The sequence below is a fragment of the Stylophora pistillata genome, chromosome 4 (genome assembly GCF_964205215.1).
Source record: "Stylophora pistillata chromosome 4, jaStyPist1.2, whole genome shotgun sequence".
NCBI lineage: Eukaryota > Metazoa > Cnidaria > Anthozoa > Scleractinia > Pocilloporidae > Stylophora > Stylophora pistillata.
Genome location: NC_142522.1, coordinates 18,196,589 through 18,222,472, shown reverse-complemented (window position 1 = coordinate 18,222,472; position 25,884 = coordinate 18,196,589). Strand labels below are relative to the sequence as shown.

Genomic DNA, 25,884 nt, shown 5'->3' with positions numbered 1-25,884 from the left:
GTAACATATCAGAGCACGTTCAGCAGTCTTCAAAACTAGAATTTTATTTTTTGATGATAGGTAGGTATGTACAGACATGTAATTCACGTATTGAATAATGGATGTCAACAGCCTAACACGTCAAGCTTGTACAATGTAATTCTTCCAAAAAGATCTGTACTACTTGAAAATAAGATTTTTAAAACTTTCATCCTCTTTGAACTTGTGATTGGAAAGGTCTTTACTCTATGTTAAGGTATTCAAGCATGCATAAGCAATTCAAACTTTTAGAAATCAAAGGAAACCTGGTAAGTTATAATTCCTAAAATATTTACCATAGACCACTTTCATAAATGGCTGCCAGATTAATATTCTTTTGTTTAAATTTAAATTAGCCTTTCTGGCCTTGTTCTCCAGTACAAAACTCAAAAGAATACATTATCTCAAGCGAGGCCAGAAAGGCTAATTTAAATTAAAAAAAAAAAGAATATTAATCCGGCAGCCATTTATGAAAGTGGTCAATAGAATGCTAGAAATGGTCTTACATCTTCCTTCAGAAAAGAATTCTTAAAAACCATGAATGGAATCAAGAGTGTGTGTAATACAGGGACTAATGTCAGTTTTTAGGATAAAGACATCCCAATCCTAACACTTTTTCTGGAAACTTCCTATTTCTGGTGAACATTTCTGACCTTCCATTTCAGCACAATCCTTTCTCACTTTTCTGTGAGATCTTGGACTTTTTGCCTTGGACACAGTTTTGCAAGACTCTATGGATGTTGGGGTTTAATGATGCACTAGATTGCCTCAATTCATGCCAGCTTTGTGTCCCTTCAAGTGGCCTCAATTGCAGGGATGTCACTTTGAGGTCTGTTCCTTTAAAAATGATCATGAACTCCATAGGGGGTTTGTGCTTTTTCTGCTTTTAATTGCATGTGCAGAAAACCCTCATGGTTCATTTCAGTGTCTCCTTCTTTAGTACTGCTTTTAATCGCATATTTGCACCAAGCTGTTACTTGGGATTCCTACAATCCATGGCAGGATGACATTACATTACCAGGATCTCATTTTGTATTCTACATTTAGCTATCTTTAATCTGCGTATGGATTACCATGTCTTCTAGTCTAGTAGAACTTTCTCATCTTGTTGCTTGTATGATTGAGCCTTTGTATTTTGGAGTCTGTGAAAGTTGTTCAATTTACTGACTACAGGCCTACCAATGGGCACAATTGTCAAAGGATACCTGTAGTGTATTTAAATCATCTGGATAAAATTCAAAGAATGGCATTAAGCTGCTAGATGATGTTCCACCTTCAAGACAACACTCTTTGCCAACAAATCCACCTTGAAACTGCAGCTGGATTTCTTTTAAACAAACTTCTTCTGGAAATTCCAGGATAACAAATTGAGGTGAACCCTGTCAAAATATAATTTTGCAAATCTAAATACAACCCATGGGTAGACCAAACTTGGAAAATATGATGAACAGTTGGAAATAGCATGAGATGCATGTGTCTTCCCCCAAACGTAAGCAACACTAAATCTGTTACCAATTCAGACTACCAGGGCAACTTCATTTCATGGGCATCATCTCAATAATTACCCTAATCATGTTCAAAATCATAGAGAATAATTATGCCATCCATAATTAGCTATCCACATATAGTGATTACAAGATACTGCTTGCTCTTAAATCTCTTGTGCTTCTTTTGTTCATTTCAAATGAGGACAGTGTACAATAATGGTACAATTTTACCATCTTTTATAAACTCCTCCTTATTTTCTACATTATAATATAATGAATCAATGACAGACAGAGTGCCTGTGAAATGGATTCTAAAACTTAAGAAATGAATAAGACAAAGGGTGCTACAAATGGCAGCATTGATACTGGTGCAAATTGGTTTTATCAACTGAGTTGATAATGTTAATGGCAGCATTGATACTGGTGCAAATTGGTTTTATCAACTGAGTTGATAATGTTAATCGGCCACCGTAAAGAGTTTCTAAGCTGATACTTGAAGTGTTAGCCCTTGGTCAGAGCAAATGGAGGAATTATGAGTTGTGTGTGTTTATATGCAGAAAATAGTTGGAAAATGGTAATACAAAAAAACCAAGAATAAATTGGTTGAATGAAAAGCCTTTGTTGATACCATTGGTTAGGGTTAGATTAAGAGTGCCAATTTGAAAGATAAACGGCTTTAAGTGTCAAGAAACTGGTTTGGATGTGTCCTTGTCATTCCTTTCTGCATCATAAAGATGTTCTCGCAATCTGTCACCGAGTTGTCTTACTGTTTCACCAACATATGTTTTAATGATAATGACAATAATAAATTATTGTCATATATCACACAATTATCAATATAAAAATTTTCAATTGCATATTATGATAAAAATTCACCTCTACAGAGATACTAAAGCCAAAAATAAAAATGTTGACTAAGTGCAATAAATGGTGTGTCCAGGCATTGGGGTGGGGCCAGAGAAATTGCTATACGTGAAACATCATGGCAAGTTTCACTAGGAGTTTTGAGTTAACCCATCAATGAACGACAATCCCAGTATTTCTCAAGGTTTATAGACCCCTCTAAGTTTTTAAATCAGTTATTTAGACCTCTAACCATAACAACAAGTATCACTGACCATTTCACATTGTAATAACTCCCCTGCCCTGCCCCCTCTCCAGTCCCCCAGCTTTTATTTTGCTTACTTGGTCTGAATTCCAGCAAGTGTCCTCATTATTATCAAACATGTATTTCTTGCCGTACTGGGTAGAATCACGGTTCAAGACAGAACTGACTCTTGAAAAAAGAACAATGATACAAGTTTATGGGAGAACGTATTCAAATGTTACAGCAATATAGCACTTGATTCCTATGTTGTGTCCAGTTGAGGTATAGGAGAATAAGCAACTGTTTTAAAAAAGAGCAAACAGGGGCATTTTTGGAGAGTGAGGCATTGAAGCGAAAAATGTAAGCTTAATGAAAGGAAAATACTTCTGAACCATGTGTGTTTCTGAGCAACTGTGTACCAACACCTCCCCTAGCCTTTCATTAACCCTAACTTGTTATCAGTTGACTATTGTTGTGTCAAGGGAAAGGTAAGCGCACAGCTACTCAGAGACTGACATCGGTCCACTTTTCTCATACATTTTGGCACAGTGAATTTTTCACCAGGTCTGCGTGATCTTACATGCACAAAAAAGAAACGATCCCAATACGACAATAGAAAGCATGCAATCAAATATAATCATACACCAGGGAAAGACAACACATCAAACACCGTCACGGTGTTTCACCGCTCACCTCACTTTTGTTTTTTCTGTCAATAACGAGACCATCTCCTCCGCCATGTGTTCGAGAGCACATTCTGAGGAGCTCTACACCAGCTTGATAATTATTTAGATGGTAGACTGCTGACCGAACAAATCGACAAAGTGGGAAAATCTGAAAATGGCGGATGATTATGGAGGGAACATAAAGTTCTTTCATTTGACGACAGAAATCGAATAACATATTTAGTTTGGTTTAGTGAAATAACACTATTTAAGATTTTAGCCGTTTTCACCTTGTTCTTCATTTGTATGAAAAATTGTTAGTACAGCGATTAACATTTGCTCTAAGTTATAACACTGACATTATGTCAGTGAATTACGCTGCAGGGCTTTCTTATTATCCCCACAAAGGAAAATGTGGACAGCCTGAGGTAAGAAAAAAAAATTACAGTGTTGCTTTTAGGGATCGACGCAGGAAAAAAAGTTGTTGAGTTTGATACAGTTTTCCTGGTCAACCTTGCAGGTTTTCGACTCTCCCGAACAGCTGGAACACAAGATGGCGGAGTTCACAAAGCTTTTTCGTGAAGCTAAACACATTGTATTTCACACGGGAGCTGGTGTGAGCACGTCAGCAGGAATTCCAGACTTTAGAGGACCGAAAGGTGTTTGGACTTTGGAAGAAAAAGGAAAAGCTCCTCAAATGGAGACTACGTTTGATGATGCCAAGCCATCCCTTACACACATGGCTTTGGTTAAGCTAGTGGAGGAAAATTTTGTTCAGTATATTATCAGTCAAAATGTGGATGGTTTGCACATAAAGTCAGGACTATCCAGGTATCTTATTTTCCTATGACAAGTTATAAACAGACAATTAACCCACCCAACTAAAACTCTATGTCGGACACAAAAAATTTGATTAGCAAACTCGATGTACACAAAATCCGTTTAAGGTACTACAATTAAACTAGGGATGGGTCGATACTCATACAAAATATTCAATACCAGCAATACCAAGGTCTGCTCAGAAAATGTTGATATGAGAAAAAAGTATTGATACTTCCATTATTGCACATGACCTGCCCGCTCTTTTCCTGATGCCTGTAACCAACTGCTGACAAGGAACCAAAAAGACTCGGGGCTTTAGACTGGGCAATGAGCATTGCAGTATACCAGTCTAAATTGGGTGTGAGCTCTGCAGAAGTGAACTGGTTTCCACTTAAAGGCCCATTTTCATGCGAGATCCTTCGCAGTCGTTTGTTTTTGTTTTGGAATCGTGCTATTGTTAAATGGTGAACTCTGATAGTCATTCACAAACACTGTTAAAAAGAAAAACAAAGATTTGGTGAAGAACACAGTAAACAAATTTGCAGCTAAATATTTGAGACTGAAAAATCATAAATCGAGTCTGTGTATAAAACTTGTACAAAGCTTACTTGATGTTGAAGGAAATTGTTCGGCTTCAAAACTAAATAAAATATAAACAAATAACCAATATTGGCCAAAACGGAATTACTTTACACATTTCAATTATAGAATAATGACTTGTACAAATGAGATTGCCTACATACATATCTCAGGATCTCAAGTAAAAATCAGTCAAATAATTATTCTCACCTCGAAAAAATCTCTCCGGAGTCTCTAGTTCCATCGTAGGAACAATGCAATAACATTTCTGCAAAAGCACTGTCTGTCGTGTTACCGAAACCCATGGTTGTTTTCCTTGCCCTCCATAAATCATACACAGACTCTCGAAGTCAAATAACCTTTGCCGAGCCGGGCAGACTCAGCCTTCCTCTAGACCACTTCTTCGGCGGCATCAACTTTTCAAATGACGTTTTTCACCGTCATACATGTAAGAATTAAAAACTATTTACTGATATGGATACTACGATAGTTTGTTGTTCATATCATGCACGATCCTCGCAGTAGATAGCACTATTTAAGCAATAGCAAAAATCAGACCTGAAAAAAATCAGGCCTGTACGGGATTCGAACCACTGACCTCTGCGATGCTAGTGCAGCGCTCTACCAATTAAGCTAACAAGCCAACTGGGAGCAGGCCATTAAGTTGATTCGTAATAAACCCGTGAAAGTGATAAATGAGATACAATGAAATATATGAAGTTCATATATTTTGTACTGCGGTATTAGATACATATGATGCACGATCCTGGCAGTAGATAGCACTGTTTAAGCAATAGCAAAAATCAGACCTGAAAAAAATCAGGCCTGTACGGGATTCGAACCACTGACCTCTGCGATGCTAGTGCAGCGCTCTACCAATTGAGCTAACAAGCCAACTGGGAGCAGGCTGTTAAGTTGATTCATAATAAACCCGTGAAAGTGATAAATGAGATACAATGAAATATATGAAGTTCATATATTTTGTACTGCGGTATTAGATACATATGATGCATGATCCTCGCAGTAGATAGCGCTATTTAAGCAATAGCGCTATCTACTATAGCGTTTATTACCAATCAACTTAACGGCCTGCTCCCAGTTGGCTTGTTAGCTCAATTAGTAGAGCGCTGCACTAGCATCACAGAGGTCAGTGGTTCGAATCCTGTACAGGCCTGATTTTTTTCAGGTCTGATTTTCGCTATTGTTTAAATAGCACTATCTACTGCGAGGATTGAAAATATGACTAGTAATACACCACTTTCATAAATGGCTACCGGATTGATATTCTTTGGTTTAAATTCAAATTAGCCTCACTAGCCTCGCTTGAGATAATGCATTCTTTTGAATTTTGAACTGGAGAACAAGGCCAGAAAGGCTAATTTAAATTTAAACAAAAGAATATCAATCCGGCAGCCATTTATGAAAGTGGTCGATGAGCCAAGAGTAAAACTGAATGCATATCATTTAATCGATATTATGCATCAATTCAAAGACATTCTCAAATCGTTGTGCATAATTACCTGAATTGTGCATAATTACCTGAATTCAACAAAATGTTGGCATTAACAAAATGGTGATCAACAGGGGAAGAGGGGGGACTTTCAAGAAACTTATTAGACATAAGTTACACTATTTCTGTTTGTCAAGTTGAGTGGAGGGTAGTTGACTACCTACTACAGGGAGGTCTGCCAGCTACTTTTGCCACTCATTGTAGACAAGTAAGTTACTTAGTACTATAATGAAGCCACCAGATTTTTTGCTATCATATGTTGTCATAACACATAATACTTCGTTAGTTTAGATAGAGTAGCGATAATTGCATGTATAGGATTTTTATTGAATTGTAATTGTAAAGCGCATAGAGTTCAATTTTAATGTGCTATATAAGAACTTATTATTAAATTAAATTAAATTAATTGATAAGCTCTATCCATAACATACAGATTGCCTCTCATTATTAGTCTACTACTATTGTGTTATCAGGTCACACCTTTCAGAGCTCCACGGTAACATGTTTATCGAGAAGTGTGACAGATGTGAAACTGAGTACATTCGCAAAAATGCTGTTACTACTGTAGGATTGAAGAAGACCGGAGGAGTATGTGAGAAAAAAGGAGTCAGAGGAAACTGCAGGTATACTGTAGTACTGATGTGGCTTCATTTTGCCATGAGGATTTGACAACTACAAGGACCCTCCACCAATAGTCTTTTAGATGGCAAAACAATAGTTAAAAAATTACTTATAAATCCTTCACACCTTAACATCAGTATGTAAATTCTCCACAGTGTTTTCTATACATTTCATTTGGTACTTACCAGGAGAATTTCTTCAGCAATCAAGAGTCTCTTGAGTTTACAATCATTTCCTTTGTTTTCATGACTCAGGGATGGTAAGTTGGGGAGAAATTAGATGCGTAATGCTCTTAGGGGTTAAATAGTGTTAGTTTGGAGTAACATACATAATACATTTTTAAGTGAAGAGATCATTGAGATTTCTTATCCAACTGAAAAAATTAGTGATAGATTCCTATCCTATTGCAAACAGTAGAGAAACAGAAAAAACCATGTATAATTCATAGCATGTGTGGGAATTTGAAAGCTGTCTAATTACAGGTTTTTTACTTTTATAAAGCTGTATTTGGACACCCAGGACATCTTGCACATGCAACTCTTGCTGAAGTTTAGAATCACTTATTGTTGTGTTTATTTGTTTGTGTGGTTCCAGAAAATATCCATACCCCCCATGGAAGGAATTTGCCATATGACCCCCCTCTTGCCCTCTGGATTTTCCGAAATTGGCCCCAAAATTAACCCCCCTGCCCCTCCAGAATTTCCAAAAATTTTGCACACCCCTGGAAATATTGCTATCTCTTATTGAAGGGAACAGATAAGTAGTTTTTTTTTACTAGGATGCCAAATTTGGTGAGTTTCATGTATTTTTGTTGAATTCTATAACAGGTAAAGCAAATTCCTTATGCGAATTCCTGATGCGCTCAAGTCACGAACAAATTTGAGTTTCGTGTATTTTCAGCTTTTCTGTTGAATTCTACAACAGATCAGCGAATTCCTTATGCACTCAAGTCACAAAGAAATTGTTGACAAAGTTCTTGGCCACAGGCAGATGAAATGCAAGATCGCGTGGGAAATATAATTGTACTTTCTCTCACTGCGTCAAGAAGAAAGCAAAGAGATCAGGACCTTGTCGCACGATCAGACAGTGCGAGTATCAAATTTTGTGCTACCAAATTTGCATATTTGAGTTAGCAGTAAATTGCTTGTCGCTGATTCTAATGATGATAAAATTGTCACGCAAAGTTTGACATGTTGGAAAAGTCTCATAACTTCCTTGTGATAGAGAAACAGTCAAGTGCAGAAGAATGTAACCAATTAAAAGTTTTTTTCCATGTTTGTGTTCTCAAAAGTTTTCGTTCTGCTGACTAGAAAATAAACTACCAAAGCGTATAAGATAAAAGAAATACTATTTATTCCTCACCCTAAAGGTATCCATTTGATACAATTTGAGCAACCATTTAAAATCTGGCACTACCCAAACTTTAGAACTGTTTTGTGAACTGTTTTCTTGAAGCTTGGCCTAAAGACTTAAAAATGCGTTGCCGGAGGTATCAGTCCGATCTTTTTCACATTAAATGGATTGTCGTTCTTGCCTTTGTGAACTGATCACAAAGTTGTTCATGAACCACGGGTCAAGTACATTAATTTAGCTTTAAACAGAGATTATTCGGAAAGTGTTCTTTTGCTGCTCTACCATCACCTCAAGATAAATGCCATTGCCAAAATGCATGAATGTGAACCTGTTGTAAAAGTGAATATCCTTTACAAATAAGAGCTAGTGTGACTGAAAACTGAAAGATAAAAGATTTGCAAAAAACAGCGGGCAAACACCTTTTTAATCACTACCATTCTGATCGCATGAAATGTTTTTTTTTGTAGATGAATACGATGGAACCTTAATATAACGAAGGGCCAAGGGACTGGCAAAATATGTTCGCTAAAACGGGGATTCATTATATCTGGAGGTTCTCTTCCATGTATTTTACTGTTACTGAGTCAAATAACTTCTTTTGTCATTCCAAGGACTTCGTTATATCAGGAGTGATTTGTTACATCGAGGTTCCACTGTACAAGAACCCTCTGGAAATATTTCCCTATGGTCACCCCCCCCTCCCTCCTGGAAAATTAGGAAAATTGACCCCCTTAACCCCTGGAAAATCCAATCCCTTCCATAGGGGGTATGGATCTTTTCTGGAACCACACATTTTCACTTGGGGTGATAATAACTCATCCTCCCTGTTGTGTTCAAAAATTCTTTTTCTCTCATTTTGGCCTCTGGTGGTGTATACAAACGTAATTGTTTGTATATACATGTAACTTTGCTCTCAGCTAGCACTGTTAGAACAAAAAACCCTCTTGTTTTGGTTTGATAGGGGTAAACTACGAGATACAATCCTTGACTGGGAAGATTCTTTGCCTTACAAAGACCTTGTTATGGCTGAACATCACTCGAGGTAAAAACTGTAATCAGTTCCAGCACAAGAAAGTTAAAATTAACAAAGTAGTTGACATAAAAACAGCAATAGTTTTCGTATTAATTTTTTCTTGCATAGAGGTCTGTCAGTCTAATGACATCTTTGTTTCGTTGAAATTTCTGGACAGTATTAATATAAACTCTATACATTTTTCAACACATGAAATGAACATCACACTGTAATAAGGGGATATTCTTGACCAGCTGGTTTAAAAGAATTCCTTACAGTTCATTTGGAAGTGATTATCATTACTATGATTTATCATAAGTAGTCCTGTACTGTATTTCCTTGCCTCTCTGTCCACCTAAGGAAGAGGGTCCCTTATATTTTTTATGTGAAGCGTGGTTGGGCTTTTTTTTCCTCACAAATCATGATTTGAGTTTTTCTTTATTCATGAATTGCAGTTAAAAATCATAACATCTTTTCATGTCCATGTGAACTAATTCTTTTATTTAAACGCAACACATGAATGAAGAGGTGAATTAAACATGATTCATGAGCCATTTTGACTTGCACGAATGAATGAATGAATGAATACCTTTATTTAAGTGTCAGACTAAAATAGCAGTACATAACCACTAAATGGGGACACTACAAAATAAATTAAAAATGACTAAATCCATATATTAATTAAAGTTAAAATGCTAATTGAGCTAAAAATACTAAGATTGGTTAGCACGATGAATTCCCAGTGATTTAATTTATTTCCAAGGGTACGTATTGTTCTCAACTGGCTGTGCTTAGCTTTTGACTAGGGTTTTGACAGAACATGGACTTCATATGGATTGATAAAAGTCATAAAACAGACCACTAATGATCTTTGAACAAATAAGATAAGTTGATATGTCATCTTTTGTCACTTAGACTGGTCAAGACCAGTAAAAAGTGAAAACATCAATTCAAGAAAAATCAATGTGACTTCATTTTTATGTTAAACATAATCATCTCAAATTCGTGTGAACATGAACAAAATTTGAATATTATTTGTGATGTGAGAAATGGCCAAATATTTTTACATGACTGAGTTTTACAAATGATATAGGAGACCCTCAAGGAAAACAGGGTGGTCAGGTGAATGATCAGGACTTAGTGATACCAACTCTGCTCCATAACAGAATGCCTGTTCTGTAGACTGAAGAAAGAGTTTCAAGAGATTTTCTGAGTCTGAATGCTTTACTGTACAGAAACCAAGATGGGCAATAAGTTAAAATAGTTTTGTGTCCATTTCAGGCAAGCTGATTTAGCAGTTTGTCTTGGAACTTCCCTCCAAATCCAGCCAAGTGGCAACTTACCTCTCTTCACACTCAGAAATGGTGGAAAGCTTGTTATTGTAAATCTTCAAAAAACAAGACATGTAAGCTTTATTGATGCAATATTTTTTAGTAAATGGGAAGATTTTTGTGGCTAAGTGTCTTGCAAAAGGTTCTTAATTAGTAATTTGTACTTTTCGAGGACTGAGGTAAGTCCATTAGGAGCCCCCATCCTCACCAGCAAAGATTAGAGCATTTGATTTTGGATATATTCATTCATTCATTTTGTTGAGTTACAGGTTGGAAAAACATGTGGGTGAAATCTAAACTACAAACAAAACCCTCTTTCAGTAGGGCAACAAATACTTAGAGAAGTAACTTGATCATTGAAAAAGCAATGTAAAGCACAGTGATGGTGTTTATCCCTCTTATTTGAATTACAAATAGTGAAGCCTTGTCAGGGGAAAGATCTCTATTATCAAGAAAAAGAAATATTGTAGGGGCTGGGTTAAACATACACATTTGTAGATCACAAACAGTAATTCATTATCACCAGTTGTTCCACAAAACCCCCAAAGAGGTGTTGGTGAGTGAAAAGAATATGTAAGAAGTTAGTTTATGGAGAAGGAAGAGGAAGAGGAAGATTTTGATTTGTATACTTAATAAATGAGTACAATGAGTAAAATGAGATGTTCTTTTCCCAAAGGATAAAAAAGCTACCTTGGTCATCAATCATTATGTTGATAGTGTAATGAAAGAACTAATGGACAGACTGGAAATCTCAATCCCCTCTTTCACTGGGAAGCCATGGTGGACTAACTCTGTTGGTGAAACAAAAACTCCATTAAAAAAAGAGGAAGTGGAGGAGTATGACAAAAAACATCAACTGAGTCATGAAACTTGTGAAGAGTTACCAGTAAAAAGGTTAAAAGAAGACTTTGAAGATGACTGACATCACAACAGTCATCACTAATTTTACTTGTCGGAGTGAATCATTTACATTGCATGGTAGAACTAAACTCACTTAAACTTTTTTTTTTAACCAAAGAACAATTTTGTGGTTGTTGAGTTTTTGAGTAGTACCCTTTCATGACTTTTAATGGAAGAGAATTAATGTATAGTTGTGAGTCAATTGGACTGTGACCAGGGGCCTACTTCTCAAAAGTCATGGCAACTAAATGGGCTGGAAGCCATATTTTAAAATCAAAATTTAAAGAATAGAGAAGCAGGTTCAGGCACCCTAACCTGTATACTGTAACCTCTCTTTTCTAATAACAGGAACCTTCACCAGAATATTTATTGCTTTCATTATTTCTTGGTAACCTCTAAAGAGCCCAAGGATGTATGGAATACATCATATAGGGTTTTAAGGTATTCATTTCAATTGGATGCATTTTTAAGTACACTTTTAACAAACCCTTGAATTGCATATCGAACACTCGATGAAACAGGGAGTCAAGGGGTTTTGACCCAAAGAAAAGTCTTTTCACAATTCAGTCCAAATTAACTTGGCTTTCCCATGTGATAGAAAAATTAATCAAGGTACTAAAAGGGATTATATTCTTACCTTATATCTTGAAACAGTTTAAAGACTTGTCATATTTCCACTTTTAATTTATTTGTCTTGCATAGTTATTGAAAAGTATTCAGACTTTATATCTAAATAAAAGTTAAGAATATTTATGTTATTTTCAAAAGCAACACAAAAGAAAGAAATTAAACAGTTCTGACAGAGTAGTCTGATTGAGTGGAACTTCATTGAGATGAATGAAAATGGTGCAATATACTGAGAGTCTAACATTTTTGAGGGGAAAATTACACTTGTTCAGGACAAGACTGTGTGCAGTTTCCAAATGACCTGTCCCAGTATTGTAGACAGAAATGCAAGAAAAGAACAGCACACTGTAAATACTCTTTATTCAAATATTCAGTTGTTAACTCTAAATTTCATCAGCCTCCACATCAGGCTTTCAAAGTCTGGAGAATGAGGAAGGTGGAACCATGGAAATGAGAATAACCTCAACCACTTTTTTTTTTCACTACTGCTTCTTTGCCTGTCTAACTGGTTTTTCAGCAGAAGACGTCTTTGAAAAAGGTAGTTATCAAGCAATTTCATTGTTCACTGCTCCTTTTCATTCACATCTGGCAATGACAGGCTCGTGGTCAGCTTGGCTTGATATCACCCTAACAAGCTGCCAAAGGACCCCGTAGATTTGAGGTGTTGAATGATGAAGCTCTAACTTCATCAACTGGTTACTTCTTTTTCATTTATCTTCCACTGTCTGCTATCAGCTCCTAAGCTCAGCAAATAAGGAGAGACCTACAATGCAAGCAGAGTAGCTAAGAAAAGTCACTACAATTGTGATAATTGCAAAAAAAAAGGTGGTTTATCATTGATATACCAGGTAGGAATTAAAACAAACACTATATTTGCAATTAAAACATGTTTACCTGAATTACATAAATTGCACATCTTTTATCCTTATAGTAACTCAACAGAGTTAAAGCACTCCACAACTTCACCAACCCACTAAAATGACAGAAGTAACAACAGCAAGTAATGTTTTCTCAGAAGAAAATAATATTACATTTTTGTGCTCTTTTGTCACTTATTTTGCTTAAAACAGTGTGAAGAGAATGGCCTCAAACATGAACTTGTGTAACAAATTGCAAGATCACATATACACAAGTCTATGTGACATCCAAAGGCAAACTGAACTCAAGGGTACAAAAAAGACAACATACTTAAATCACAATTTCAAGGCTAAGCAAAAATAAGCACTTGTTCATATAACAACAGCCATCTGGGAGATAATGTCAAATATTCACCTCTCTTTTACTCTTAGTATGGCTTCCTTTAAGCTAGCTTCAAACTTGATGATGTCAACACTGATGGCAGAGCCTACCTGTTTAATGATGAGAAAAAAGTTCATAAAAAAAAAAAAATTGGTAAGCATCGGCTCCTTGACTGCGTGCTGACTACCAAAAAAATTAAAATACCTGGTAATAAGTAACAGGTTCTAATGCAAGGTGAATTCAAAGTTGGTTTTGTTACAGCTACTGTCATGGACATTAAGGTCAATTGCCCCTAAATTTTCCCCATAACTTTCAACTAGATGGCAAAGTTACAGGGGCACCAAATGGCACCTTAAAAGATCTTGGGTCTTGCAGAATTTATCTGATCACGACATTTTACAGTCTTCACAACAAGTCTTAAAATGTCATTTGAAATGCACTTGTCTCTGAATTATTGTTATAGCCAAGGGTCTCAGCCAAAAGGTAGCTGTGAGTAGCATAGAGTTATCATTGTAAGCCATGTAAGTGAGTAAAGGGGCCCTTCTGAGAATGGGGTACATGCATATTTTTGTTAATAAAAGCCATGATCTCCCAGCGTTAGCCTAGCTATTTGGGAGTACAAGTTCCAAGTCCAAGTCCGTGTATATCACAAAAAGTAAAGATATATTAGATTTAGTTTTCATTTGGCAGTTGAAACAAGATTTTTTAAACAAAAGAAAAGTACTTCTGCTTCGTAACAATTATTATGGGAATGGAGCAGCAATTTCAGGTACCTTGCCATGTAAAGCGTCAAGAGTTTGTATCAGAATACTCTTAAATGTCACTGCATCAATCTCAACTGATCTTTCATCAACTTCTTTGGAAATTTCTCTAGAAGGAAGTAACATCAGATAATTTTCTTGATCAACATCCAAAGAAATCATACATTGTATGATAGCGATAGCAATATCAGTAGACTATCCGTATCTGGAAAAAAATCTGGCAAAAAGGTGACCAGCCAGATTGTGTTAGACATCCTTTCCTTTCTTTTGTAAAGAAGGTTGAAGAGTGGCCGCATAAGGTGATGTGGACCTGCTGTACTATCCTAAATAGTTACAAATTATACCAAGATACAACTTAATAAACAAAAAAATAGTAGATATAGGATAATTATTACAAATGTGATATAAAGACTCCACATACAGCAGGAGAAATTATGTAGCTATAAAGTTTAAAAGTAAATAGAATCGTCAGCGTGCTCGTTTGTTACTGTGAGCTGCGTGTTGGTGTGTAACCCATTGTAGTTACCATTGTAGTTAGAACAAATTTGCCAGTAATACAGCAGTTGAAAGTGTAGCTCGAACACTAAAAGACACTTACATTTTTAACTTTAGATAGAAGAACCGTGCCTTTTGTGGCAAAGTTAATCTCTCCATGAAACTGCTCGCACACTTAGGTTAGCGTGACTGACGTGACCCACTTCGATTGCACGCCAATGAAACGTCATAATGACATTGGAGTGCAACATGAGCCCGCGTTTCAAGCATTTTTGTTGTTATAGTGACTTGCCAACATGGCTGACAGCGAAAAGGCAAGCAGGGCTGATGATCCTTTTAAAGTGCCTTTTGTTAATGTTATCGTCTGATTTTTTTTATTCATTTTTAATAGGAGACTGAGGAACAGCTGAAGAGACGTGGTATATCAAAAGATAAAGATGTTTCAGAGATTTACTTAGCGAACAGGTAGAGTATCAATGTTTGTCACTGACACGAGCAGTTCTGTTAAGGGCCGCTTCATGCCAAGTTTTGTACAAGTAATCGATTTATATAAAAGATCACTAAAGTCCTTCAGGTTACATGGGAACAGTGCCGATATTTTGATGAAGGGAATCGTGTGATATACTTCCATTTAGCCTGTAAATACCAACCGAAATGCGTTGAGTTCATGGTTCACATAATGTGACATTCCATTTAAAATCCGCACCCCCCCTATTGAAGGCTTTCCTGTAACACCCCTCCAGAAAATAAATTTTTTTAACCCCTTCAGAATTGCCTGAAATTACCCCCTTCAGAATTTTATGTAGCTATCAAGCAAACCAATTGAACCCCCTTCAGAAACTACTCGTGAGAATTTCTGTCAAGGGTACTTTATGGCGACCCCTCTCAGAAATATGGTTCAACCCCCCTAAGAAAAAATTTAGCATTGACCCCCCTCCCCCTAAGAAATCCCAGGCCTTCAATAGGGGGGGTGCAGATATTAAATGGAATGGCCCATTCGGTCAGAGTTTGTACTTGATTTATCTTATTTCGTGGAACCTTGAACACCACCCATGTGCTAGAGTGATTAAACCGGATTAAATATGCATTTTTATCGGTTCTTTCTTATGATCTGTCGTAGGAGAGACGCATGCATGACGTCAACATTGCTTTTTTATCTTATAAAACAAATAGATTATATGTTACCGTGGTCAAGTTCTTTTGAGCGACAGATCACATGTCATTGGTGACAGATTCGGCTGCACCTTGTATGCCTTCTTTTGTACTTACTACATTTTGATGACATCTTTGATTCATTACTGAACAGGCCCACAGCAAAATGGAATTGAATAGAGCTAGTCTCAGAGATGCAAACCACTGGGGTCTGAAATCTGGTGATGTTTGAGTTTGGCTGATATCCCTCCCCCTTCCCTCCCCCCCTGACCCTTTACCTACTAAAGTTTTACAGTTAACAGCCACAAATTCAACACTGCTTCCAGTCCCTTTTGATCTGACTGTCGAGGTCAGAGTGCCTCTACTGGTCATGATTTTGTACTGGAATCTCAAGATGTACTCCGAAACAAGTATTCTATATTATACAGCTAATGTATTTTAAAATATAAATGCACTAAATTTTTGTTGATTGTTGTCCTTTTCATACCCACAGGGTACTTGAGGAGGTGGCAGACTTTGGAAAATATAAAAATTTACAAATTGTTTGGTTGAACGGAAATAAGGTGGAATTTCATTATCTGACAATTTACATTATCTTACGTTTTATTACGGGAATAAGGAATCTATAACATAGTTACATCAAATTATTATTATCATTGCTTAATGGGTGGCAAACTTGCCATCAGGTGTGGGTTTAAGCTTTGAAAAATGAATTCTATCTCGTTCTCTTGCTCAAACTCTTTCAGTACCTTCTCCCCCCCTCCCTCCCTCCTTACCCAGCTGGAGCTTATCCTGTATTTCCTGGGAGTATCACTAGGAGTATCACTACTCCCTCCTGGAAGGGATGCCAGTCCATCCTAAGGTTACCGAGTGCGTCTTATAACCGAATAACTACGGTACTCCCCAGCATTACATTAGGCTTCCCTGCCTGCAGGTAGCCATTTATAGTCTTGGGTGGAGGAGACAGAGTGAGAGGAAAGTGTTGCAGCCAAGAATACAACACACTCACCTGCCAGCTCTTACATGTAAACCTGGTTATCTCCAACCAAAGTCACCTAAAGTCCAGTGAACCAATCATTGGGCCACTGCACCTCTTACACCCAGGAGTATAAATGGATACTAATGGCAAAATTCTTGTGGGTAACGTAGCATGGAATAGCATCCTGGAGAGGAATGTAGTACACTCCTTGTCAGAAACTTGGATAGGCTCTGGCACAATGGCCTCTTGACTCCAGCTCAGACCTATCATTCTGTGGAGGATAATTTCAATTAATTTATCTTCACCTCACTTAGCCCATCATTGACAAGTATTTCTCTCCTTCTATTGACGTGTAACTTGGGTTGAATAAATGCTATCAACCCTTTCTTTCCCAAAAAAATCTCTTTAGTAACTCTCCTTTCCATCTGCCATACAATTCCTTTCGTGTTAATTTTTAGAGAATTTGGTATTAGATCAGCTAACAATCCCCTAATTGATACTTTTTGTTCACAACCCTTTTCTGCCTGATATTGTAAAGAGAAATTTTCTCTTGATCACTAATGGGTATTAAAGAATTTAAGCAATCATAGGTGTGGTATGTTTTGTTTATTTCTGGAATAAAATTTTTTAGCAAAATTATGGGTTTCAAAATGAAGTGTATCACTGGTTTTCACACCATGCCAGTATCATCACTGACATCTTGCTTGGTACTTTCCTCCTCTTCATTCTGCAGCTAAGGAAGTTGAACTGTTTTAACTCAAACTATCAACTGAGAGAGTTGTACCTTCAAGACAACATGTTAGTGGAACTGAATGGCTCATTACGGCACTTGACATGCCTTCAAGTATTATTGCTAAATGGAAATCAGCTGATAAAACTCACTGACATTGTCCATGAGTTAAAGGCCATGCATTGTCTAAAGACTCTTAGTAAGTTGTGAGACAATTTGCAGTGTGACCCTCCGCACCCTAAGATCAATACGCATCTTCTCCATACTGTTCTCTATATATTTCCAATGGCAATGGTAAAGAGAAATTGTTTCACAATCAAGGGGTACTTTTGTTGGTGATGTATTCCTTTGTTCTTGTGGCCTTAGTGTTTCATGCAGGGGTGATACTGTGAGTAAAAAATAGATACTGGTCTCTCACAAGGGCTAAAGGGTTCACTATGTAATCAAAACTGAGGGAGTTGAACCTGTCTATTGGGTTGACATAATGCACCCTAGTGGAGAGAGAACCAGTGATATGTTTTCTGCTCATTTGAAGCTATATATTTTATTTTATAAATGTAACATGTATTATCATTTGGGGAAAGGGTACCTCCCTATATGGGCTTTACAAGTGTTTATGTTGTCAAAGAATAAAGACTTACCCATACATAGGTACATAGAGTAAATTAAGTATTGTTAGTTTGCTAAGTATATGCTAGTGTGTCCTTTCCCAAATTATCTCACTTTCCCATGTGAAACTTTGGGAGAAGTTGATACTGAAATAAGATTTTTTTTTAGCCTTTATTCCATCTACCCCTTAAATTTGTCCCTGGATATCAGATACCAGTAAGTTCTTGCATGCTTTACACTCTGAAGGTGGAGCTCAAGTCTGGAAAAAAAATTTTTTTCAGTAGAATTAACCCTCTACTTATTGTACAGATCTTAATATGAGAAGAGAAAATAACAGCAAAAAAGTTTTTCTTTGAACTCAAAATGTGAAGTGATGCTGCTGTATTTTAACATTTTACCATACATATTATTGTATTACAGATCTCTTTGCTAATCCACTAGCTCAGGATTACGATTACAGAAGTTATGTCATACATCACTTACCCTCTGTTGAACTGCTTGATAGGAAAGGTAAACAACATGTGCTGACTTTGGTTGGAAAAATTATAAACACTGTGCCTGTCACTCTCAACATCAAAATATCAATTCTCTGCAATGTTTTGCTTATATTTTCTGGTTATTTTCACTCTGGGAATTATTTGATGTTGAATCAGATACCTGCTCTTTTTTCATTATCTGTTTGCTTGATAATTTATCAATATTTCAAGGAGAAATCCTCTTTTGGTCACTCTAGTGATTAATTCAGAAATCGATTCAATTTGTAGAAATCACCAAAGCGGAAAGGGACAAAGCCAGGAAAAAATACGATTCACATCGAGAGATGGTGAAACAAACAGTAGCTTTTGGTCGCCGAGCGGACGGTCCACCAAAGCAAGTCTATCATCCTCCACCCTCAGGGATACTGGAAAGCTTTTGTTTTGACGAAGGTAAGAGAACAGACATTTCACCCCATGTAGGGTGCCTCCCCCCCAACCCCTTCGCTTCCTCTGTCCAAGTTTTCGTCCAAAAGGATTTTTTTGTTATGAGGATAGCTGACAGAGTGGTAAACAACACGTTTGTGTCTAGTCTGCAACGAGGACGCTTGGCAAGTTTATCTGTAAGTTTGTAAGTTGGTGAGCGATGACTCACTCCACCTCATCAGACACACACTTGAGAGTTACTTCAAGACAATTTGAATATCGGAACTGCGATTGAAGTGACATGTTCTATAGGTTTACAAGAAGAGTGAATGATTTTTAATAAAACCTAAAAGTCGCTATTATGACTCATTTGTTAGTTTCTTTCCAAATCATCCGACAACACTCCTTATGAACCGCTTTTGCAACCTTCATGCCAATGTTTCTAACTCTGTGTAAATGTGACGTTACACACCTACGATTACACGCGTTAGCCGTAAAAAGGCCAAAATTTCAGACGTTAGCTGTAATAGCTATTTATTTAATTTAATTTAACATGATTTATACAGCGCTAACTTCACTAATTGACCAAAGCGCTATCACCCCATTAGGAATCTCATAATTGCATTCGGGGTCTTTCATGAACTTCCTAGTTGTGTATTGTGACTAACAGACTGTTTGCTTCTTGGTATAGATGACGGCGAAGAACAGAATGGTGAAGGATCCGATGATGCCTTAAGGTTGGTGCAAATTACAAGCTGATCCTGTATACAAGTGACATGCTTGTTTGTGATGTTTGTGTTATTAAATCTTTCAGTGACCACAAGGCCATTCTAGAGGAATCGATGAAAAGGCGAGGTCTTCAGCGCTCCGTCATGCAGTACTCCACATTTGATTGGTCTTCCATTCCTTTGTCACAAGAAAGGAGACTTGTTCCAGAGAGCGTACCTGATCAGCCGCGAATTTTAACTGTCCGATTTCGATAACCTGTGCCAAACAACTACCCCCTCAGGAAAGTCGGACCCCCGTGAAGGGGTCTGCAGCTACTCCGAACCAACCCCTGAAATTTCATGCGAAATTCACACATTTTTTACTGCTCCCAGATCCTCATAGATGCTTCCACCACAGCGCGTACTTTTCATGCCCATTGATAGATTTTTTGTTCCATCGTTCCTGTGTTTCTTGTAAATATAAAATGTGTAAATAAATTTAGAGAGAAAAATGCTTCGATTGGTCTTTATTCATAATTATCAAGCCAAAAATAGCGTCGCTCCGTAACGAAGGGCTGACGCTCGAAACGTCAGCCCTGAAACTCTTACGGTGGCAAATTTACATTATCAACTCATAAATATCAAAGCGATCTACGCAGTAATGAACACTACTTGAGCATTAGTGAAAATAAGGCCTGAAAAAATTCAGGCCTGTTCGGAATTTGAACCCATGACCTCTGCGATACCGGTGCAGTGCTCTACCAATTGAGCCAACAAGCCAACTGGAAAGTGGTTATTATGATGATTCGTAATACACTCGTGAAGAGATGAATCAATGACTATGAACATTTGAAAATCATATAATTATGCAGTTCGCATATGATTTTCATTTATTTGACGCTCATTTATTATCAACTTAGTTGTTTTCACCCAGTGTTCTTGTAATACCTCCTCCCCATCTCCCTCTATCGACGCAGTAAGTCAGCTTCCCCCCCCCCCCCCCACAAACTGCGTAGCTTGTTCTAGGTCAGACCCTTTCCCCGGGGGAAAGGCTCAAGTCAGCGAGCACAACAGCTAACAGAAAAGATAAAACCAAATATGATGTTTCCTGGTCTGTAAGTGTGCTTCACCTTACTCTGCAATCCCGCTACAAATACCGTGGCGCCATACCGCCCTCTGGAGCTAAGAGTTGTCAAACTCATGCAAAGCCTGGGTTTGCTCCCGCGGTCATTCAATTCCACGTCAAGCCTCTCTTTCAAGGCGCAGACTGGTGAGTTTTAATGAAGGGGTATCCCCAAAACATTAAGGTAAGTCTGACTAAAATGTTACATATGGGGAAAGGAGCAAGAGCATGGATAAGAAACGAGACAAATATGGGACAAATGAGACTGAAAGGAATGATGTAAAAGATATCTTCAACTGCGACGGGCTTCTGTGATTTTGGATTTGCACCCTACTCTCCAGAGAGAGTGGTTTTATCAAAAAAAGAAAAAAGGTTTCGGTAGCTGAGATTTTCCATTTTAATTCCGTAACAAAATATAATTATGCAGGTTTCTGCACGACTGTTATGTCAAGGTTGAGTATTAAAACAAATGAAATGTATAAACTTTGTTTTGGCAAATTTTGGTTCAGGTAATTTTTTTAAAATTACTTAACTAATAACGATAGAAGACGTTTCTTGGTCTGGACGTTAATGCTCTGTGGGAGAAACAGCGCAGGAATCGAGTTCTAAAATCCAACAATATTCTTCAGCCTAATTAGCTGTTCTTAGACTGAATATATAATCAAGAGAGTGCATTTGTTTTCCTGTTTGGTAACCTGCCCGGTACCTGCCGACACGTGACAATACAAGGGTTGTCGGACCACACCTATAACCATCCAATCATTGTTACCGAAGACTTTCCGCTTCTGAATCAGCGAAAAATGTTGCAGTTTCTCAAAACTTTCTGTTACAAAAGATTCTAAGTTATGGAAATACATTTTTGCCATTAAAATCGCAGGTTTTAAAGAAAGATATTAATTATGTATCCGATGGAAAGTAGATCGATGTCATCTGCTAATGACCTGATCATAATTTATTCAAACTTTTGAGTAAAATATCCCCAAACTTGTTCCTAACGGACGAAAAAACTGTTGGTTGAATTCGTTTAATTACAGCGTGGATTAGATCTGGGAAAAGTCAACACGATCCTTTTGCTGAAATTTAGCAAATATTTCACTTTACTACTGCTTAAGAACAATTGGCCATTACAAGGAATCGAAGAACAGGAATCATTTAGCTGACTGGATGAATTCAGGGTGAATTCAGTTCCACAAGAGTTGTTTCATGATGGATAAACCTCTCTCTCAAATCTACACAGACTTTACACTGCAGGATGAAACGCGGACAATATACGATTACGGATACCGTGTATTGTGCACCATTCTGGTGGGATCCGGTGCGATTTTCGTGGATATCATTGTTTATTTTGCACTGGTACTTGTGAAGAAAGTCATCCAGAAGCACTTAATCACCGAAGATATGCACTTTGTTGTTGACTTGCTGTTTAGCGTGTTGAATTTAAGTATCACGGCATGGTTGGCGTACTTTGTTGACGGAAGACTGCGAATTTATTGGGCAAAAAGGAAATATGGCTTCAATAATTCATTCACTTTAATAGATTGAAACAGACCTTATTGTTTTTCAACCGAGGTCGAATCCTTTTTGTAATCGAGCGGGAGTGGTTATTGATCCGTCCATATATTTATTTTCTAAGCATGCTTATTCGTTTCCATAAAACTGTTTAGTTTAGGCGTTTATAACAAAATTAAATAATGCTTCATATATTCAAGTGATGATTCTTTTCGGTCTGGAAAACACATATGACAATGAAAGGCGATTTATCTGTTGATGTGCACATCGTCGATTTATCATTTTGAAAAAGATCTTGCACTTGTCGCCGAAAAATTGTTTCCGCGTAGAAGCAATGTACGAAATGAATACAAAACGACATGCAAATACAAGTAACGACCTTTGATTAATTAAGACTCGTGAAGGATTTTTGTATTAATACACAGAAACCTGTAATGTCAAAAAATTGCTCCAAAAATTCGTTCAAAGCCAGCAAGAATTTTTACGAAAAACTAGACTACTGTATCCTTCATATTTTCATGACTGAATTTGACGTGCGGTCAGCCAAGTTTGTCGCGAGAAGCATAAATTTGAATATTTGCGGCCATAGTAGTATGTTCTAAGAAACGTTGAAGCCGAAAGGAAGTTTACCATTTTTGATTACAGATCAAATGAAAGCTAACCTTTTTTGGATAAACATCTACTCGGTATCTATCAACCACAGCAAATTGATGCGTTTTAAGTACGATGGAAAAGAATCACCAAGAAGAGAAGTGAAAACCATGGAAACAGGAACTTTAGTCGTCTTTTAGTGGAGAGCGGGAAAAGGATGTTTAAGATGTGCATCTTATTTCGTTGTGACTTGCTTTCATCTTCTTACTTTCGAACCAGGTGCTTGAATTTTGACCATTTCCTGATATCAAAAACCCATTGATTCCCAGTAATAACGAATAGGGGGGAGGGAGGAGGGGGAGGAGGACAGTAATTAGATGTGAGGCAGGGGAGGGGGGAGGAAAGACCGGAAAGAAATCATGCATTATAATTTTCATCAGCAAGTGCAAATTGTCACGTTTGTTGAACGACAACACTGGCAAAATAATTAACGTGGATCTTTTATCATATTCACTAAGTAACAGGACATGTGAATGAGAAAAAGTAGATTGAGCCTTTCTTTATATAAAAAAAGTTCATTGTTTATTTCTCATATAGTAATATTCACACTGGTTATAAGGATGGAAAATTCCGACAGATTGTTATGCAATTAGTGAAAACTGTTACAATCTATAGATAATAACTATAGAATAATATGTTGACAACGTTCACAGCCAGTTTAAAGCAAAGAGTTATGTGTTGACCAGTGCGAGACACTATGAGGTTACAGTCAAATCTCGCCTCACTAAAATGCTTTGACAAGCAACACAGAATATATAACGAGGGCTTTTTCTGAATTATCGAAAAAAAGTAAAAAAAATGCGTTCAGGGAAGTCTTAAAAAGATATGAAACCAGACCAATGTACAAAAGAAAGGAACTCTGTCAGGAAACCTACTCATATATTAATATTAAAAAAAAAAAAAAAAAAAAGACATAAAGCTTCATAAGGCGAAGCACAATTTCTTTCCACTCATAGACTAATATAGAAATGCAGATTAGAGCTTCCTGCAGGAGTTCTTGATTCAAACTAGTCTTGGAGCATTGCAGCCGATCTGTACATTATGCAGTTGGCTGGGATCTAGTCTTACCAGGCCAACCGCTTGTTCGTCAATCTTCAGACCTTGTACACAGCCAGCGAGTCCTTTATGGGACAAACCACTGTGTGTCTGGAAACCAGACCCATCTGAAAACACAATAACGTGGCTGGAGTTGAGCTTCACTACCAGTTAGACCAACTAAGGGTCGTTTGTTCTCAGGTTATTTTCCCTTCCCTTTCCCATCAGCCTAAACGGGTGGAATGAGCAAAGTCTGGGGAACAAGGTGGATAGATTTACGAGCCTTTCTTGGGTTGTGGAAATTTCTGCGTGGAAACATATACATGTTTTTGCTTTGTTTTGTTTTTCTATTTCCCGACTATTCTGTTTCAAATGTTATAAAAAGAAATGAATGACAATCTAAGAGCCAAGGCATCACAAATGGTTTTTAACGCATGGGATACGGATGGAAAGAAAATAAAAATAATATACCTAAATATTACTTTAGGGCTTTTTGATTTAAAGAAAATTTTCATCCCCCAAAAAATGACTGGGAACATCGTTAAACAACTTCTGAAATGCGCGAAAATAAGCAATGCACTGCTTGTTGGTTTTACCTGGTACACCGCCGATGTGAAATGTTCCCTGGTTGAGTGTGAAGGCTGAGGGTAACACGCCTTCTACGGGTTCGTGATCATCTACTCTGAGCTCTACAATACCCTTATTCCGCGAAACTACAACTCGGTGAAAGTTGTTATCACACAGGTGAAAGGAAGCGTTATACTGTCCCTCCTCTGGGATCGATGGATCTGTCCATCGGATCACGGACGAGTTGTGTGCATTGTTGAAAATGAGAACAACCTGGAAATAAATCCAAGTTATGTTTACAAAAATGAAGAATGTATATGAAAGCGATCCTCGCAGTAATGAACACTACTTAAGCAATAGTGAAAATTAGGCCTGAAAAAGTTCAGGCCTGTACGGGAATTGAACCCATGACCTCTGCGACACCGGTACATTGCTCTACCAACCGAGCTAACAAGCCAACTGAGACTTGATATAGTTGGACATTTTACCAACGAATCATGCAATCACCATCAAATGAGCGCGTGACGGGCCACAAAGGAGGCGAGGCTAAAGAAGAACAGCTTACATTTTCTTGAGTAAGAAATAAATCAACAAATGGACAAGTGTTATGATCGGCCGGCTAGACAGGGCTCGACCTAACTTTTCGACTTACTAGCCAAGTGGCAAGTGACAACTTAAATGTTACAAGAATTTCAGACATAAAAGTGAATTTCAAACCCTATCGGTAACAACAAAGTTATGCCATGACACTGATAATTTTTTTAATTCCCCCATATTCTCTTAAAATGCTAAATTCTTTCAAACTATCCTTTTCAAAAACTCTTGCGTTCGTCTCTGCTAACCTACCGGCTGGAGTAAGTTACACAGGATGTTGATTACATGACGTCGTGTCTCACCTGTCCCTCAAGTTGCTCCAAAGTAATGGATCCAGGACCCGAGCTGTTGGTAATGGACATAAGGAGCCCGGAGCGAGTGGTGGTTCGGAAGATAATAGCAATGTTTGTCTCCACAGGTAATGAGTAGTTTGAGTCTAATAAAAAAAGATAACTGTCAGAAACTGTAAGTGCAGGATTAATCGTAGTGGCCCAATTTGTTTCCTTACCATACACAATATGACCATCGCCGGAGAAACCAACTTGTGCTTGTATTTCGTTGTAGCAGGGTTTAAAGTTGTAGTCGGAATCCCTTTCGTCTCTATCAGTCCTTCGAGCAACAAAAAAGGAAACCATACAATTAGTGCCAAACTGTTTTCCAAGTTCAGAGGATGAATTTGCTGAATTTGGGAAACAGAATCCTAGAGTAAATACTTGCAGAACAAGAATAGAACGTACAGTCAATTGAACTAAATCAAAAAGAGGGACAAAGGTCCGGAATTGTAAGCAGTTGGCTGGAAAAAAACAAAGCTGATGACTAAAT

At 37.4% G+C, this 25,884-nt stretch overlaps 5 protein-coding genes and 1 long non-coding RNA gene across 6 annotated transcripts in view; 3 read left to right on the top strand and 3 right to left on the bottom strand.

Annotated features, from left to right (window-relative positions):
* Positions 1-24: 24 nt before the first annotated feature.
* Positions 25-3,409, bottom strand: LOC111324763 (nuclear receptor 2C2-associated protein). The gene is made up of 4 exons (XM_022928398.2): positions 3,286-3,409; positions 2,691-2,781; positions 1,224-1,397; positions 25-218 (listed from the first exon to the last, which is right to left on the bottom strand). Exons 1-4 carry the CDS (start codon positions 3,330-3,332, stop codon positions 105-107), a joined length of 426 nt encoding a protein of 141 aa, XP_022784133.2. The 5' UTR covers positions 3,333-3,409; the 3' UTR covers positions 25-104.
* Positions 3,399-12,192, top strand: LOC111324752 (NAD-dependent protein deacylase sirtuin-6). The gene is made up of 6 exons (XM_022928385.2): positions 3,399-3,685; positions 3,778-4,088; positions 6,642-6,791; positions 9,104-9,184; positions 10,436-10,559; positions 11,162-12,192. Exons 1-6 carry the CDS (start codon positions 3,620-3,622, stop codon positions 11,405-11,407), a joined length of 978 nt encoding a protein of 325 aa, XP_022784120.2. The 5' UTR covers positions 3,399-3,619; the 3' UTR covers positions 11,408-12,192.
* Positions 12,193-12,355: 163 nt separating this feature from the next.
* On the bottom strand, positions 12,356-14,737 carry LOC111324772 (ribonuclease P protein subunit p14). Its single transcript, XM_022928409.2, has 5 exons — positions 14,611-14,737; positions 14,025-14,121; positions 13,285-13,361; positions 12,907-12,985; positions 12,356-12,775 (listed from the first exon to the last, which is right to left on the bottom strand). The coding sequence occupies exons 1-5, from the start codon at positions 14,664-14,666 to the stop codon at positions 12,701-12,703; spliced, it is 384 nt and encodes a 127-aa protein (XP_022784144.1). The 5' UTR covers positions 14,667-14,737; the 3' UTR covers positions 12,356-12,700.
* Positions 14,738-14,763: 26 nt separating this feature from the next.
* LOC111324449 (leucine-rich repeat-containing protein 72) lies at positions 14,764-20,095 on the top strand. The gene is made up of 8 exons (XM_022928008.2): positions 14,764-14,821; positions 14,899-14,972; positions 16,153-16,222; positions 17,372-17,567; positions 18,398-18,487; positions 18,742-18,903; positions 19,568-19,613; positions 19,691-20,095. The coding sequence occupies exons 1-8, from the start codon at positions 14,804-14,806 to the stop codon at positions 19,857-19,859; spliced, it is 825 nt and encodes a 274-aa protein (XP_022783743.2). The 5' UTR covers positions 14,764-14,803; the 3' UTR covers positions 19,860-20,095.
* A 499-nt stretch (positions 20,096-20,594) lies between these two features.
* LOC148732694 (uncharacterized) lies at positions 20,595-22,414 on the top strand. The gene is made up of 2 exons (XR_015999890.1): positions 20,595-20,890; positions 21,741-22,414. It is a non-coding gene; the product is annotated as an uncharacterized LOC148732694 (long non-coding RNA).
* A 947-nt stretch (positions 22,415-23,361) lies between these two features.
* Positions 23,362-25,884, bottom strand: part of LOC111324438 (laminin subunit alpha-like) — a 44,084-nt gene continuing 41,561 nt past the window's right edge. The window contains exons 55-58 of the mRNA XM_022927996.2: positions 25,571-25,671; positions 25,365-25,498; positions 24,498-24,741; positions 23,362-24,029 (exon numbers count right to left, since the gene is read on the bottom strand). Coding sequence (XP_022783731.2) covers positions 23,869-24,029; positions 24,498-24,741; positions 25,365-25,498; positions 25,571-25,671 — 640 coding nt within the window. The 3' untranslated portion in view covers positions 23,362-23,868. The remainder of the gene's footprint in view (positions 24,030-24,497; positions 24,742-25,364; positions 25,499-25,570; positions 25,672-25,884) is intronic.